The sequence below is a fragment of the Salmo trutta genome, chromosome 32 (genome assembly GCF_901001165.1).
Source record: "Salmo trutta chromosome 32, fSalTru1.1, whole genome shotgun sequence".
Lineage (NCBI taxonomy): Eukaryota > Metazoa > Chordata > Actinopteri > Salmoniformes > Salmonidae > Salmo > Salmo trutta.
In genome coordinates this window covers 1,593,677-1,612,024 of record NC_042988.1, presented here as the reverse complement: position 1 = coordinate 1,612,024, position 18,348 = coordinate 1,593,677, and the positions used below count along the sequence as shown (strand labels likewise).

At 42.2% G+C, this 18,348-nt stretch overlaps 1 protein-coding gene across 11 annotated transcripts in view; it reads left to right on the top strand.

Moving 5' to 3' along the window:
* The window catches only part of mapk8ip3 (mitogen-activated protein kinase 8 interacting protein 3), a 95,317-nt gene that overhangs the window by 55,837 nt on the left and 21,132 nt on the right, over positions 1-18,348 (top strand). For 6 of the 11 annotated variants that reach the window (XM_029726998.1, XM_029727004.1, XM_029727000.1 and 3 more), the window contains 9 exons: positions 5,911-6,062; positions 6,312-6,368; positions 9,000-9,170; positions 9,935-10,094; positions 12,507-12,557; positions 14,249-14,335; positions 15,255-15,419; positions 15,566-15,640; positions 15,748-15,838. In XM_029726998.1, coding sequence (XP_029582858.1) covers positions 5,911-6,062; positions 6,312-6,368; positions 9,000-9,170; positions 9,935-10,094; positions 12,507-12,557; positions 14,249-14,335; positions 15,255-15,419; positions 15,566-15,640; positions 15,748-15,838 — 1,009 coding nt within the window. The remainder of the gene's footprint in view (positions 1-5,910; positions 6,063-6,311; positions 6,369-8,999; positions 9,171-9,934; positions 10,095-12,506; positions 12,558-14,248; positions 14,336-15,254; positions 15,420-15,565; positions 15,641-15,747; positions 15,839-18,348) is intronic. The other 5 variants (XM_029727007.1, XM_029727006.1, XM_029727005.1 and 2 more) reach the window with 1 other exon arrangement.

The following is an 18,348-nucleotide window of genomic DNA, read 5'->3' as shown; positions in this document are numbered from 1 at the left end:
TAAAAAGTCTAATAAATCCATGTAATATAGCCTACACCAGTGGTTCCCAAACTTTTTATAGTCCCATACCCCTTCAAACATTCAACCTCCAGCTACGTACCCCCTCTATCCCCAGGGTCAGCACACTCTCAAATGTTGTTTTTTGCCATCATTGTAAGCCTGCCACATACACTATACAATACATTTATTAAACATAAGAATGAGTGTGAGTTTTTGTCACAACCCGGCTCGTGGGAAGTGAAAAAGAGCTCTTATAGGACCAGGGCACAAATAATAATAATCTATAATTTGGCACTTTATTTAACCATCTTACATATAAAACCGTATTTGTTCATCGGAAATTGTGAATAACTCACCACAGGTTAATGAGAAGGGTGTGCTTGAAAGGATGCACATAACTCAGCAATGTTGGGTTGTATTGGAGAGAGTCTCAGTCTTCAATCATTTTCCACACACAGTCTGTGCCTGTATTTAGTTTATGCTAGTGAGGGCCGAGAATCCACTCTCACATAGGTACGTGGTTGCAAAAGTCAGTGTCTTAACAGCGCGATTTGCAACAAGGCAGGATACTCTGAGCGCAGCCCAATCCAGAAATCTGGCAGTGGCTTCTGATTAAATTCAATTTTCACAGGACCGCTTGTTTCAATTTAGATGAGGCTCTCTTGTTCAGATATCGGTAAGTGGACTAGAGGCAGGGCATGAAAGGGATAACGAATCCAGTTGTTTGTGTCATCCGTTTCGGGAAAGTACCTGCGTAATTGCGCGCCCAGCTCACTCAGGTGCTTCGCTATATCACATTTGACATTGTCCGTAAGCTTGAGTTAATTTGCACTCAGAAAAGCATACAATGATGGAAAGACCTGTGTGTTGTCCTTTTAATGCAGACAGAGAAGAGCTCCAACTTGTTAATCATAGCCTCACTTTTGTCCCGCACATTGAATATAGTTGCGGAGAGTCCCTGTAATCATAGATTCAGATCATTCAGGCAAGAAAAAACATCACCCAGATAGGCCAGTCGTGTGAGAAACTCGTCATCATGCAAGCGGTCAGACAAGGGAAAATTATGGTCAGTAAAGAAAACTTTAAGCTCATCACGGTCTTCGTCGTGTTGAGGAAAGGAGGACCAAAATGCAGCGGCATTGTGGACACTCATGTTTTATTACTGACAAAAACAAGAGTAAAGCATCCACTTGACAAACAAAACAATAAATGATACTCACGACACGAAACAGTTTTGCAGGCTCACAAACGTAGTGCAAAAACAATCTCCCACAAAAGACACATACAAACACCCCCTAATATATGGGACTCTCAATCAAAGGCAAATGGACAACACCTGCCTTCAATTGAGAGTCCCAACCCCAATTAACCACACATAGACATACAACAGCTAGATCAATCATAGACATACATAACAAGGAACAGTGCCCAAAAACCCCGGAATACACAAATCAAATCCCCTACAACAAACACACCACCCCGAATACCATAAAACAAATACCCTCTGCCACGTCCTGACCAAACTACAATACCAATTAACCCTTATACTGGCCAGGACGTGACAGTCTCGCAATAAATAAAAAAAACATGTCAATACTTTGCCCCTTGATAACCAGCATACTTCTGTGTGTTGTAAAAGCGTTGCATAGTGCAGAAAATACCCGAGAGTTCAGGGGCCTTGCTTTAACAAAGTTAACCATTTTCACTGTAGTGCCCAAAACGTCTTGCAAGCTGTCAGGCATTCCCTTGGCAGCAACAGCCTCTCAGTGGATGCTGCAGTGTCCTCAAGTGACATTGGGAGCAACCGCTTGCATGCGCTTTTCCACTCCACTATGTCTCCCTGTCATGGCTTTTGCGCCATCAGTACAGATACCAACATGAGCAGCAGCTACGTTAGGCTATATACGGACCATTAGTGAAATTCCCGCAAGAGAGTAACGGTCAATGTGATTGAGGCCATCACTTTTTAATAGAGGCCATCACTCTGTTTTCTCACGCAATTGCATAGCCTATAGAAATGTTGCGGAACATGATCTCATGGGCTCTCATGAAGTGTTTGATTCGATTTTCGAATACATTTGCATTGCTGTCAGAGTGATTAGAGGGACAATAGGCTCGTAACCACCGGTGTGGCGGTAATACGATCACCGTAACAGCCCTGGTTGCGTTACAGCCTTATTTGAAAATGGATTCAATCGTTTTTTTCCCCTCATCAATCTACACACAATACCCCGTATTGACAAAGTAAAAACAGGTTTTTAGAATATTTAGCAAATGTATTAAAAATAAAAAACTATCACATTTTCATAAGTATTCATACCCTTTACTCAGTACTTTGTTGAAACACCTTTGGCAGCGATTAAGCCTCCAGTCTTCTTGGGTATGACGCTACAAGCTTGGCATATCTGTATTTGGGGAGTTTCTCCCATTCTCTGCAGATCCTCTCAAGCTCTGTCATGTTGGATGGGGAGCATCGCTGCACAGCTATTTTCAGATCTCTCCAGAGATGTTCGATCGGGTTAAAGTCCAGGCACTGAAGGACATTCAGAGACTTGTCCCGACGCCACTCTTGCGTTGTCTTGGCTGTGTGTTTAGGGTTGTTGTCCTGTTGGAAGGTGAACCTTTACCCCAGTCTGAGGTCCTGAATGCTCTGGAGCAGGTTTTCATCAAGGATCTCTCTGTACTTTCCTCCATTCATCTTTCCCCCGATCCTGACTAGCCTCCCAGTCCCTACCGTTGAAAAACATCCCCACAGCAAGATGCTGCCACCACCATGCTTCACCGATGGGATGGTATTGGCCAGGTGATGAGCGGTGCATGGTTTCCTCCAGACGTGACTCTTGGCATTCTGTCTGGCCACTCTACTATTAACCTCTATGGGACCGGCGGGACGAATTCGTCCCACCTACGTAACAGCCAGTTGGATCCTGTGGCGCGATTTTTAAAACGTTTGAAATGCTATTACTTCAATTTCTCAAACATATGACTATTTTACAGCTATTTAAAGACAAGACTCTCGTTAATCTAACCACACTGTCCGATTTCAAAAAGGCTTTACAACGAAAGCAAAACATTAGATTATGTCAGCAGAGTACCCAGTCAGAAATAATCAGACACCCATTTTTCAAGCTAGCATATAATGTCACAAAAACCCAAACCACAGCTAAATGCAGCACTAACCTTTTATGATCTTCATCAGATGACACACCTAGGACATTATGTTATACAATACATGCATGTCTGTTCAATCAAGTTCATATTTATATCAAAAACCAGATTTTTACATTAGCATGTGACGTTCAGAAAAAGCATACCCCCCGCAAACTTCCGGGGAATTTACTAACAATTTACTAAATTACTCACGATAAACGTTCACAAAAAGCATAACAATTATTTTAAGAATTATAGATACATTACTCCTCTATGCACTCGATATGTCCGATTTTAAAATAGCTTTTCGGATGAAGCACATTTTGCAATATTCTAAGTACATAGCCCAGCCATCACGGGCTAGCTATTTAGACACCCACCCAGTTTAGCCTTCACCAAAATCACATTTCCTATAAGAAAAATGGTCTTACCTTTCCTGTTCTTCGTCAGAATGCACTCCCAGGACTTCTACTTCAATAACAAATGTAGGTTTGGTCCCAAATAATCCATCGTTATGTTCCATCAGCGACGTTTTGTTGGTGCGTTCTAGACACTATCAGAATGGTAAATCACGGTCGTGCGCAGAACGTGACAAAAAAATTCTAAATATTCCATTACCGTACTTCGAAGCATGTCAACCGCTGTTTAAAATCAATTTTTATGCAATTTATCTCGTAGATAAGCGATAATATTCCGACAGGGAATCTGCAATTAGCTAAACAGCCGAAGGAAAATACTGCACAGGGTCGAATCGGGCACGCGCCTAATTCCATTGTCCTCTGATGGGTCACTTGGAAAAGGGGATTCTGTGTTTCAGCCTGAGGCTGCCTCGTCATCGTTCAGGTTTTTCCCGGGTTCTGAGAGCCTATTGGAGCCCTAGGAATTGTCACGTTACAGCTAAGATCCTGACTCTTCAATAAACAGAAGCAAGAACAACAACACCTTGTCAGACAGGGTACTTCCTGCATGAAACCTTCTCAGGTTTTTGCCTGCCATAGGAGTTCTGTTATACTCACAGACACCATTCAAACAGTTTTAGAAACTTTAGGGTGTTTTCTATCCAAACCTGAACAATAATATGCATATTCTAGCTTCTGAGTTGGTGTAGGAGGCAGTTAAAAATGGGCACATATTTTTTCCAAAATTCTCAATACTGCCCCCTAGCCCGTAGAGGTTAAGGCCTGATTGATGGAGTGCTGCAGAGATAGTTGTACTTCTGTAAGGTTTTTCCAACTCCACAGAGGAACTCTGGAGCTCTGTCAGTGACCACCGGGTTCTTGGTCACCTCCCTGACCAAGGCCCTTCTCCCCCGATTGCTCAGTTTGGCCAGCTCTAGGAAGAGTCTTGGTGGTTCCAAACTCCTTCCATTTAAGAATGATGGAGGCCACTGTCTTCTTGGGGACCTTCAATGCTGCAGAAATGTTTTGGTACCCTTCCCAGATCTGTGCCTCGACACAATCCTGTCTCGGAGCTCTACGTACAATTCCATCGACTGCATGGCTTGGTTTTAGCTCTGATCTGCACTGTCAACTGTGGACCTTATATAGACAGGTGTGTGCCTTTCCAAATCATGTCCAATCAATTGAATGTACCACAGGTGGACTCCAATCAAGTTGTAGAAACATGTCAAGAATTATCAATTGAAACAGGATGCATCTGAGCTCAATTTCGAGGCTCATAGCAAAGGGTCTGAATATTTATGTAAGTTAGTTATTTGTAATAAATTTGAAAGAAATCTAAAATCCTGTTTTCGCTTTGTCGTTATGGGGTATTGTGTGTAGATTGAGGGGAAAAAATAATTTAATACATTTTAAAATAAGGCTGTAACGCAACAACATTTGGAAAAAGTGAAGCGGTCTAAATTCTTTCCGAATGCACTGTACGTGTTCCTTAGACTCTTATCTTTAAGTGATGGTGTCAAAATATTTTGTAGTTTGAACCGTTGAAAAGATAGAGGCATTTGTAGGAAGAAAACAGAAACTGCTCTGTTTATTACAACCACATCTAGCGGCTACTGGAGATTCTCTCGCGACCCCATTTTCAAATCAGGTGACCCCTATTTTGGGAAACTATAAGGGCACAAGGCGAGACCAAAATGCAGACACAGGAGGCAGATGGTTGAGCTCTGATATTTATTACACCAAAAGGGGTAGGCAAAAGGCAGGTCGGGGACAGGCGAGAGTTCATAAACCAGGTCAGAGTCAAAACAGTACAAGGGGATAGGCAGGCTCGAGGTCAGAACAGGCAGAGTGGTCAGGCAGGCGGAATCGGCGTCAGGACAGGCAAGGGTCAAAACCATGAGGGCTAGGAAAAAACAGAGACTGGGAAAAATAGGAGCTAGGAGAAACGCCGGTTGATTTGGCAAAACAAGCCGAACTGGCACAGAGAGACAGGAAACACAGGGATAAATACACCGGGGACTAATGGGGAAAACAGGAGACACCTGGCGGTGGGTGGAGACAATCACCAAGACAGGTGAAACAGATCAGGGTGTGACAGAAATGCTGATCTAGGGGCATGTTAAGCTAACTATGCCTCTTGGGTTGGCATTCAATAGTTTTCTTTCTGAAAATGTTGTGAAAAAGAATATTTCTGACAGCCAGCACAGAACAGTTTGGGGTCAGCAGGCACAACAGTGTAAAAGGGTATGAATATGCCCTCTTTCCTCCCCCCTTTTCTCTTCTTCCCTTCTCATCCTCTCTTTTCTCCCCCGCCTTCTCTCCCCCGCCTCCCTTTTCTCCTCCTCCTTTTCTCCCGCAGTACTCGTCTCCGATGGTGGATGGGGATGTGACTATGACGCAGCGTCGGCGTTTCACGCGGGTAGAGATGGCCAGGGTCCTGATGGAGAGGAACCAGTACAAGGAGAGACTAATGGAACTACAAGAGGCCGTCCGGTGGACAGAGATGATCAGGTGATGACAGGAGGAGGAGGAGGGGAGTGAGGGGTGAAGGAGGGAGGAACCAGTACAAGGAGAGGCTAATGGAGATGCTGTAGGCCGTCTGGTGGACAGAGATGATCAGGAAAGGCAGGCCATATCTCCTATATTTAGCATGACAATGACCAAAGACGTTGACAAGACCAACAGATCTGTGATCATGCTAGGTATATGCTGCTCCCATGCTTTATTCCTGCAAAAACATGCCTCTCTCTGTCTCCTCAGGGCATCCAGGGAGAGTCCTCAGATGCAGGAGAAGAAGAAATCCACCATTTGGCAGTTGTGAGTTGTTATCAGTGCCATAAAGATGTCAGCATACTTCAACGAGTGTGCTCGCATACTCCCTTAAAAGATGTTCGCCTGAAAAATGAGAAAAAGCGGCAATAGTTCTGTTTGTCAATTTTGAGACGACTCAAAATAGTCCTAATTAATCTAAGATAACTCAATAAATCAGTCATTTATTTTGACGTTTTTGCCACGGAGTTGTTAGTTGTGCAATATTACATTTAACTAAGATGTTTGGTGCAGTATTTCTCAATATTTTCTTTTTTTTTGAAAATGAGTCGTCTCTTGTTAAATGACCACAAAGACTTTATAGAAGAATCCCTACTGTTGACCAATGCCTCGAGAAAAAATGTTGTGTGCCCGAACAGCCAAAAAACCCTTACCCGAAATCCAAAACGAACAAAAATGTCACAAAATGCCGTCAGAATATACAGTTGAAGTCGGAAGTTTACTTACACCTTAGCCAAATACATTTAAACTCAGTTTTTCACAATTCCTGACATTTAATCATAGTAAAATTCCCTGTCTTAGGTCAGTTAGGATCACCACTTTATTTTAAGAATGTGAAATGTCAGAATAATAGTAGAGAGTGATTTATTTAAGCTTTTATTTATTTTATCACATTCCCAGTGGGTTAGAAGTTTACATACACTCAATCAGCATTGCCTTTAAATTGTTTAACTTGGGTCAAACGTTTCGGGTAGCCTTCCACAAGCTTCCCACAATAAGTTGGGTGAATTTTGGCCCATTCCTCCTGACAGAGCTGGTGTAACTGAGTCTGGTTTGTAGGCCTCCTTGCTCGCACACGCTCTTTCAGTTCTTCCCACAAATGTTCTATAGGATTGAGGTCCAGGGCTTTGTGATGGCCACTCCAATGCCTTGACTTTGTTGTCCTTAAGCCATTTTGCCACAACTTTGGAAGAATACTTGGGGTCATTGTCCATTTGGAAGACCCATTTGCGACCAAACTTCATTATGGCCAAACAGTTCTATTTTTGTTTCATGAGACCAGAGGACATTTCTCCAAAAAGTATGATCTTTGTCCCCATATGCAGTTACAAACCGTAGTCTGGCTTTTTTTATGGCGGTTTTGGAGCAGTGGTTTCTTCCTTGCTGAGCGGCCTTTTAGGTTATGTCAATATAGGACTCGTTTTACTGTGGATATAGATAATTTTGTACCTGTTTTCTCCAGCATCTTCACAAGGTCTTTTGCTGTTGTTCTGGGATTGATTTGCACTTTTCGCACCAAAGTACGTTCATCTCTAGGAGACAGAACGCGTCTCCTTCCTGAGCGGTATGACGGCTGCGTGGTCCCTTGGTGTTTATTTTTGCGTACTATTGTTTGTTCAGATGAACGTGGTACCTTCAGGCGTTTGGAAATTGTTCTCAAAGATGAACCAGACTTGTGGAAGTCTACAATTTTTTTTCTGAGGTCTAGGCTGATTTCTTTTTATTTTCCCATGATGTAAAGCAAAGAGTTTGAAGGTAGGCCTTGTAATACATCGACAGGTACACCTCCAATTGACTCAAATGATGTAAATTAGCCTATCAGAAGCTTCTAAAGCCATGACATCATTTTCTGGAATTTTCCAAGCTGTTTAAAGGCACAGTCAACTTAGTGTATGTAAACTTCTGACCCACTGGAATTGTGATACAGTGAATTATCAGTGAAATAATGTGTCTATAAACAATTGTTGGAAAAATTACTTGTGTCATGCACAAAGTAGATGTCCTAACCGACTTGCCAAAACTATAGTTTAACAAGAAATTTGTGGAGTGGTTGAAAAACGAGTTTTAATGACTCCAACCTAAGTGTATGTAAACTTCGACTTCAACTGTATGCGCAAACTCTTCCGAACTGTTTCAGCTGGGAAGCATGCGGACACCTTAAGGCTGTGTACTGTATGCTTTATAATGTACACCACTGTTCATTAGTTTGGGGAAAAGTTCAGAAAGTTCAGTAAAAATTTAATTAACTGTACACTACCATTAAAAAGTTTGCGGTCACTTAGAAATGTCCTTGTTTTTGAAAGAAAAGCAAAATTTTTGTCCATTAAAATAACATCAAATTGATCAGAAATACAGTGTAGACATTAATGTTGTAAATGACTATTGTAGCTGGAAATGGCCGACTTTTTTATGGAATATCTACACTGGCGTACAGAGGCCCATTATCATCAACCATCACTCCTGTGTTCCAATGGCACGTTGTGTTAGCTTAATTCCAAGATTCTCATTTTAAAAGGCTAATTGATCAGTAGAAAACCCCTTTTGCAATTATGTTAGCACAATTGAAAACTGTTGTCCTGATTAAAGAAGCAATAAAACTGGCCTTCTTTAGACTAGTTGAGTATCTGGAGCATCAGCATTTGTGGGTTCGATTACAGGCTCAAAATGTCCAGAAACAAAGACCTTTCTTCTGAAACGCGTCAATCTATTCTTGTTCTGAGAAATGAAGGCTATTCCATTTCTGATCAATTTGATGTTATTTTAATGGACAAAAGATGTGCTTTTCTTTCAAAAACAAGGACATTTCTAAGTGACCGCAAACTTTTTAATGGTAGTGTACAGTTAATTACATTTTTACTGAACTTTCTGACTGTACATCTCTCTCTTCTCTCCTTCCAGTTTCGCCCGTCTGTTCAGTTCCTCGGCCAGTCCTCCACCAGTCAAGCGTCCGTACTACAGTGTCAACATCCACTACAAATCCCCTTCCCCTGCAGGCTTCCCCCAGAGACGCAGCCACACCATGTGTCAGATCTCCACCTCAAACCGAACCCTGGAGTTTTTCCCAGAAGAGTGAGAGAAAAACACACACTGACCTTTTTTATTTACATTCTTCCCTCACTCTCTCCGTCCATACCTTCATCCCTCTATCCCTCCACCCCTCTCTCTCTGATCATCCTCCATCTCTGTCCTTCCCATCCCTCTCCCTCCGCCCCTCCCTCTTATCTCTCCGTCCCTCTATCCCTTCCTTCCTCACTACCTCCATCTCCATCCCTCCCTTGTCCACCCTCTAACATTGTAGAGTTAGTTGTCTATGCATGTGTAGGGGAGAGTTTGGGGTTGCACTGTCGTAAGTGTAATCCTACAATATGTGTGATATAATTTATTACCTCCCATCATATATTGAATCAGTTAGTAGTGCTCTTGCATGTTAAAGTGCAAAAGGATGTACGTAAGTATGGTTGCTAGTTCATATTACTGCTTTCATATTACTGCTTTCATATTACTGCTAAAGTGCAAAAGGATGTACGCAAGTATGGTTGCTAGTTCATATTACTGCTTTGTGCATTGTTCTTAGTGATTATTACTAAGTGCAGATCACATATTGTGATTGCTGCTTATTTTGCGCTCTACTCCTGTCTATGGGTGTGTTCTTTTGTTTTCCATTCATTTTCTCATAGCTGGCTGTAGCTTAACTGCTTGAAAACACAATGCTGCTGTAGCTTCTCTCTTTCTTTGCAGCAGCTTGGCCGCGCTTGCTAACGCTTCGCTTCTCTCTCTCCGCCTCTCTCTCTCTCTCTATGCCTTTCCATCTTTCTCTCCACCCTCTGTTCTAGACTGGCCAGTAATGGTGTTGCGTCTCTCCTTAGCGACTCTGCGCTGTCGGCTCGTCGTGAGCAGCGCCGGGAACAGTACCGGCAGGTCCGAGAGCACATGCGCCGCGATGACGGCATTATGCAGGCCTGCGGCTGGAGCGTACCGCCACGCTTCAAACAGGTACCGTCTCTCATCCACCTGTCCATCTGTCCGGTCGTTTGCCCAACAATCTGAGTATTTAGCAAGCATTCAGCGTCCAAGTAAAATGCCATCCATGCCATCCCAGCTCTGCAGATTTAGCTGCGAAGAGACAGAATCGTTAGATCATTTGGTTTGGTACTGTCCATATGTAGCTTGTTTTTGGTTGCAGGTCTAGGAATAGCTGATGAATTGCAACATTTACCTGTAGCTAACTCTGCTGGGTGATTTGAAAAGTCATAGTCAACTGATCAATAATATTATAATACTTTTAGCAAAAATGTTGTCTTTAATTTACAAATTGTAGAAACTATGAGAATAGAAAGGTTCAGAACTTTTGTGAAACATCACAGCACAGTTGAAAAATATATGGCAAATAGAAATAAAAAATGGATGGTGTTAAGAAATGGATGGGAGGGGTTGAGTGGAGCTGAAGGGTGGGACTGAAAACAACAAGATAACTAATGTAAAATATATTGTGTCCGTAAAATGTATATACTGTAGATTCAGAACTTTTGTGAAACAGCACAGTTAAAAATATATGGTGAATAGAAATAAAAACTAGATGGTCTTCAGAGATAGATTTGAGGGTAGATGAAGGACGGGATTAAAAACAAACAAATAACTATTGTAAAATACATTTTGTCCGTAAAATGTATATAAAATGTATACCCCTTCACTTTTTCCATACTTTGTTACATTACAGCCTTATTCTAAAATGTATTATTCCCTCATCAATACCCCATAATGACAAAAAAATATATCTTTTTTCAAGTGTATTAAAAATAAACTGAAATACCTTATTCACAGAAGTATGCAGACCCTTTGCTATGAGACTTGAAATTGAGCTCAGGTGCTTCCTGTTTCCATTTATCAGGATTGTGCCGAATCACAGATCTGGGGAAGGGTACCAAAACATTTCTGCAGCATTGAAGGTCCCCAAGAACACAGTGGCCTCCATCATACATAAATGGAAGAAGTTTGGAGCCACCAAGACTCTTCCTAGAGCTAGCTGCCCGGCCAAACTGAGCAATCGGGGGAGGAAGGGCCTTGGTCAGGGAGGTGACCAAGAACCCGATGGTCACTCTGACAGAGCTCCAGAGTTCCTCTGTGGAGATGGGAGAAGAACAACTCTGTGGAGATTCCAGAAGAACAACCATCTCTGCAGCACTCCACCACTCTGGCCTTAATGATAAAGTGGCCAGACGGAAGCCACTCCTCAGTAAAAGGCACGTGACAGCCCGCTTGGAGTTTGCCAAAAGGCACCTAAAGGACTCTCAGACCATGAGAAACAAGATTCTCTGATCTGATGAAACCAAGATTGAACGCTTTGGCCTGAATGCCAAGCGTCACGTCTGGAGGAAACCTGGTACCGCTCTTCACCTGGCCAATACCATCCCTACGGTGACTCATGGTGGTGGCAGCATCATGCTGTGGGGATGTTTTTCCAGGCCAGGGACTGGAAGACTAGTTAGGATTGAGGGATAGATGAACAGAGAAAACTACAGAGAGATTCTTGATGAAAACCTGCTCCAGAGCGCTCAGGACCTCAGACTGGGGTGAAGGTTCACCTTCCAACAGGACAACGACCCTAAGCACACAGCCAAGGCAACACAGGAGTGGCTTCGAGACAAGTCTCTGAATGTCCTTGAGTGGCCCAGCCAGAGCCTGGACTTGAACCCGATTGAACATCTCTGGAGAGACCTGAAAATAGCTGTGCAGTGACACTCCCTCTCCAACCTGACAGAGCTTGAGAGGATCCGCATAGAAGAATGGGAGAAACTCCCCAAATACAGGTGTGTCAAAGCTTGTAGCGTCATACCCAAGAAGACTCGAGGCTGTAATCACTGCCAAAGGTGCTTCAACAAAGTACTGAGTGAAGGGTCTGAATACTTATGTAAATGTGATATTTTAGTTATTGTTTTTTTTATACATTTGCCAAAAATTCTAAAAAACTATTTTTGCTTTGTCATTATGGGGTATTGTGTGTAGATTTAATGAAAAACCAACAATTGAATCCATTTTAGAATAAGGCTGTAACGTAACAAAATGTGGAAAAAGTGAAGGGGTCTGAATACTTTCCAAATGCACTGTAAGCTGGAAGTAGAAGCCTAAGTGTTGTCCATTAGTTTACTCCAATTAGGGGAGGGGTGGTAGGGTTAGGGGAAAATAATAAAAGGAACATATTTTTTTTAAATATCATATTTACAAAAAAATATATGGGGGATTGGAAATGATGCAGACAATTACATTGATGGAAGCTACAATCTATCTTCAATATTAAATCTACCCCCTAAATATATAAAAACATATATTTAACCAAAAATGGCATCCAAGTAGCAGTCAAAATACATCATATAGGGCGGTGTCTCTCTAACTCTATTTCTCCCATAGACTGGTGCTCAGCTGGACAGTGCACTGGAAGGCCCGCTGAAGAAACAACAGGCAAGTTACACCCACAGGGTCCCTCCCTAACCTAGCATGAGCCGTGCTTAGTTACCCCATAGACCCATCACAAGACACACCAACAGACCCCACAGTCTGACACAACACCTACACTGGATTCAGAAAGTATTCAGATCCCTTCACTTTTTCCACATTTTGTTACTTTACAGCCTTATTCTAAAATTTATTAAATACATGTTTTTTCTCATACATCTACACACAATACCCCATATTGACAAAGTGATAACAGGTTTTTAGACATTTTTGCAAATGTATTCAAAATAAAAACAGATACCTTATTTACGTAAGTATTCAGACCCTTTGCTATCAGACTCGAAATTGAGCTCAGGTGCATCCTGTTTCCGTTGATCGTCCTTGAGATCTGCAACTTGATTGGAGTTCACCTGTGGTAAATTCAATTGATTGGACATGATTTGGAAGGCACACACCTGTCTATACAAGGTCCCACAGTTGACAATGCATGTCAGAGCAAAAAGCAAGCCATGAGGTCGAAGGAATTGTCCGTAGAGCTCCGAGACAGGATTGTGTCGAGGCACAGTGGGAGCTTTTCTCTTTTGTTCTCTATTTTTATTTCACCTTTATTTTTTTAGCAGGAGTCCCATTGAGATTTAGATCTCTCTTACAAGGGAGCCTTGCATATACACAATTTATAAATACAACATAATACAAATACAAAATTACAAAACATACTCAGGAGAATCATTCCTCAGCATAGATGTCCCCAATCAACAATTTGTACTGCCTGAGAGGCACCAGTACATCTAGTTGCAGGGAACTCTGTAGATTGTTCCACACATGGGGTGCAAGGAAACCAAAAGCAGATTTACCCAACTCTGTGGAGACCAAAGGGATGTCCAGAGTTAGCCATCCCTAAGACATGGTTTGGTCATTCGTACATTAAAATGTTGTTAATGACGTTAGGTACTGCGGAATTGTATTGTTCCCCCAAGCAAGGGGGAGGCCAACGACATCAGAGGGCACCATCAGACCAACTTCTTAAATGTCCTAGTCCATGAAGTTTGCACTTGTATCTAGAAAACACTATTCTGCTCAAAACATATTTTTTTTAACCTTAAGTGTGTGTACATTACTGTATTAAGACCTGGGATATTGTTTTTCAACAGGAAAAGTAAAACAATAGCTGGAGTGTGTCTTTCAGCCCCTAAGCCTTGTCCCCAAGACACACATCAACAGACACCACACGGTCTGACACAGCTAACTGACTTAATGACCCTGTCCCTCATGCATGTGAACAGACGCCACTCAACCTACTGATACAACATCTACCTAAAACCCAAACGCTCTGTCCCCACAATACACACAACACTTACCTCTAACCCAACACACATCGACAGATGCCACACAGTCTGACACACCTCTCTAACTACAAAACCCTGTCCCCAAGTAGACACACATCAACCTACAACACACAATCTGACATAAGCTATTGACACAATGCCCCTGTCCCTCAGTCAGGTTAACAGACACCCCACAACCTGCTGACACTGTCCCTCTGCTATATCAACCTACCTCCAATCTCAAAGCTCTTCCCCAAGACACATCAGATATGTCAAAAGTGTGGTTATACGGCTATATGAATATAGCAATGTCTATTAGAGGTCTTGGAGCAGTTTTGTGATTGGAGGGTTTGTCTGTCTGTCTTCTCCCAGGCCAATGAGAAGGAGGACAACCGCATGAAGAACGTCCCTGTTCCTGTCTACTGTCGCCCCCTAGTGGAGAAGGACCCCAACAGGAAGGTAAACAAACAAACAAATATGTACTTGGTTAAAGCCACAATCTGCAATATTTACCAATGTTCAATCAATCGTCATGTTAATTAATTATATATATACCCATTGATTATTTTTTTAACATTATTTAACTAGGCAAGTCAATTAAGAACAAATTATTATTTACCATCACGGCCTACCAAAAGGCAAAAGGCCTCCTGCTGGGATGGGGGCTGGGACTAAAACAAATAAAAAATATAGGACAAAACACACCACGACAAGAGAGACAACACTACATAAAGAGAGACCCAAGACAACAACATAGCATGGGAGCAACACATGAAAACACAGCATGGTAGCAACACAACATGACAACAACATGGTAGCAACACAACATGGCAGCAGCACAACATGGTAGCAGCACAAAACATGGTACAAACATTATTGGGCACAGACAACAGCACAAAGGGCAAAAAGGTAGAGACAACAATACATCACATGAAGCAGCCACAACTGTCAGTAAGAGTGTCCGTGATTGAGTCTTTGAATGAAGAGATGGAGGTAAAACGGTCCAGTCTGAGTGTTTTTTGCAGCTTGTTCCAGACGCTAGCTGCAGCGAACTGAAAATAGGAGCGACCCAGGGATGTGTGTGCTTTGGGGACCTTTAACAGAATGTGACTGGCAGCACGGGTGTTGTATGTGGAGGATGAGGGCTGCAGTAGGTATCTCAGATAGTGGGGAGTGAGGCTTAAGAGGGTTTTATAAATAAGCATCAACCAGTGGATCTTGCGATGGGTATATAGAGATCACCAGTTTACAGAGTAGTATAGAGTGCAGTGATGTGTCCTAAAAGGAGCATTGGTAGCAAATCTGATGGCCAAATGGTAAAGAACATCTAGCCGCTCGAGAGCGGTGTTAACAATGTGTGTAAACAAACTCTGTTTAGTTGTGGTGTGCGGCGGGCGTGGACCTGACGGGATGGAAGACGTGCACTCAGGAAATTATGACAGTAAAGGCTGGCCCCGGCAACGGCGTTACAAATCCTCTAGCCATAGAGGAGGGAGAGGGAGGAGACGGCAAGAGCAACCACAGCTCACCAGAGAAGAGAAAGGTACTGTTTGTCTCTTGATCTAGTTGGTTTGTTAGTTAGTTAATTTAGCTAATGTTTTAGTTTGAAAACATACTTATTGCCCCTACTTCCGTTTCTCACCCCCACCTCTCCCTCCTTTTCTGTCCCTCTCCCTTTCCTTCCCCCAGTCTAAGGAGCTCCATGAAACAGACACTATGAGTAGCAGAGTCTGGATCCTGACCAGTACCCACTCGGCCAGCAAGGTGTTAAATAATACTTTTTTGTATCTAATAAGTTGTACTTGTAACTCAGCTTGTTGCTGCTATTTGTACAATTTATCAAATAATGAAAAACTATTATCATCATTAAGGTGGTCATCATTGATGCCAACCAGCCCGGCTCGTTGGTCGACCAGTTCAACGTCTGCAATGCCCACGTGCTCTGTATCTCCAGCGTGCCAGGTTAGCGGTCAAACCGTAACACAAACACATAGTACTCACCTATTAGACCAACTCTACCGCATCTTGACAACTTAGCACCCTACTACTATAATAACACAACCAGATCTACTACCACAACATGACCACATACATTAGCACTCACAATTTGGACCAAATCTACTGCAACTTGACCACTAAGGAATCTACTGCCATAATAACATGACTACCGACTACCTATCCTACACCCTGTCTATTAACGCAACACAACCATATAGCACTCTCCACCTGAACCAAATCTACTACCATGACATGACCATAGTATTCAGATCAAATCAACATAATATATACAGTGCATTCAGAAAGTATTCAGACCCCTTGACTTTTTCCACATTTTGTTATTTTACAGCCTTGTTATATAATTGCTTAAATAGTTTTTTGCCCCTCATCAATCGACACACAGTATCCCATAATGACAAAGCAAAAAAGGTTTTAAGAAATTTTAGCAAATGTATAAAAAAATAAAAACTGAAATATCACATTTACATAAGTATTCAGACCCTTTACTCGGTATTTTGTTGAAGCACTTTTTACAGCAATTGGGTGATTCTCTGGAAATCTTGGTTTCAAAGATTTCAATCATTAAATCTTTTAAAAGACTTACATCAACAAATGTCCTTTTTAGGCATGAATAACAAGGTCTGAAGTGTTTGTGAGCATTAATTTAAAAACATTTACTGACAATTGAACACCTTTCTGAACATATTTTCCAAAACAAGTCCTTAAAAATCTCATTACCACAACGGTCTGAAAACATCAAAACCATTAGGAAAGCTAATACATTTTCAATGTTTTTTTTCTTGATTATTAACAGTTACTTGAAACTCTGAAATAATATATTTTTAAATTAAAAAAATATTTGATTTTGACTGATTTCTCTCATTACCGCAAAACCTTCCGCAATCTACAACCTAATATTTTTGATATTTCATTGAAACCTGACATATTTTCAAAATGATGTGGCAAACCTGAAAGAACATGATTTAAAAAAAGATGTATTCATTTATTTCACCTTTTATTTAACCAGGTAGGCTAGTTGAGAACAAGTTCTCATTTACAACTGCAACCTGGCCAAGATAAAGCAAAGCAGTGAGACACAAACAACAACACAGAGTTACATATGGAATAACCAAACACACAGTCAATAATACAATAGAAAAAGTCTATATACAGTGTGTGCAAATGAGGTAGGATAAGGGAGGTAAGGCAATAAATAGGCCATAGTGGCAAAATAATCACAATATAGCAATTAAACACTGGAGTGATAGATGTGCAGAAGATGAGTGTGCAAGTACAGATACTGGGGTGCAAAGGAGCAAAATAAATAAAATAAATAACAGTATGGGGATGAGGTAGTTGGATGGGCTATTTACAGATGTGCTATGTACAGGTGCAGTGATCTGTGAGCTGCTCTGACAGCTGGTGCTTAAAGCTAGTGAGGGAGATATGAGTCTCCAGCTTAAGTGGTTTTTGCAGTTCGTTCCAGTCATTGGCAGCAGAGAACTGGAAGGAGTGGCGGCCAAAAGAGGAATTGGCTTTGGGGATGACCGGTGAAATATACCTGCTGGAGTGCGTGCTACGGGTGGGTGCTGCTATGGTGACCAGTGAGCTGAGATAAGGCGGGGATTTGACACACTGAACTCTGTCTGAGAAGTAGTTGGTGAACCAGGCGAGGACGTCATTTGAGAAACCGAGGCTGTTGAGTCTGCCGATAAGAATGTGGTGTTTGTCAGAGTCGAAAGCCTTGGCCAGGTCGATGAATACAGCTGCATAGTATTGTCTCTTATGGTTATGATATTGTTTAGGACCTTGAGCGTGGCTGAGGTGCACCCATGACCAGCTCGGAAACCAGATTGCATAGTGGAGAAGGTACGGTGGGATTCGAAATGGTCGGTGATCTGTTTGTTAACTTGGCTTTCGAAGACCTTAGAAAGGCAGGGTAGGATAGATATAGGTCTGTAGCAGTTTGGGTCTAGAGTGTCTCCTCCTTTGAAGAGGGGGATGACTGCGGCAGCTTTCCAGTCTTTGGGGGATCTCAGATGATACGAAAGAGAGGTTGAAGAGGCTAGTAATAAGGGTTGCAACAATTTCGGCTGATAATTATAGAAAGAGAGGGTCCAGATTGTCTAGCCCGGCTGATTTTAGGGGTCCAGATTTTGTAGCTCTTTCAGAACATCAGCTATCTGGATTTGGGTGAAAGAGAAATGGGGGAGGCTTGGGCAAGTTGCTGTGTGGGGTGCAGGGCTGTTGACTGGGGTGGGGGTAGCTAGGTGGAAAGCAAGGCCAGCCATAGAAAAATGCTTATTGAAATTCTCAATTATCGTGGATTTATCGGTGGTGACAGTGTTTCCTAGCCTCAGTGCAGTGGGCAGCTGGGAGGAGGTGCTCTTATTCTCCATGGACTTTACAGTGTCCAAGAACTTTTTGGAGTTTGTGCTACAGGATGCAAATTTCTGTTAGGAAAGCAAAGGCTA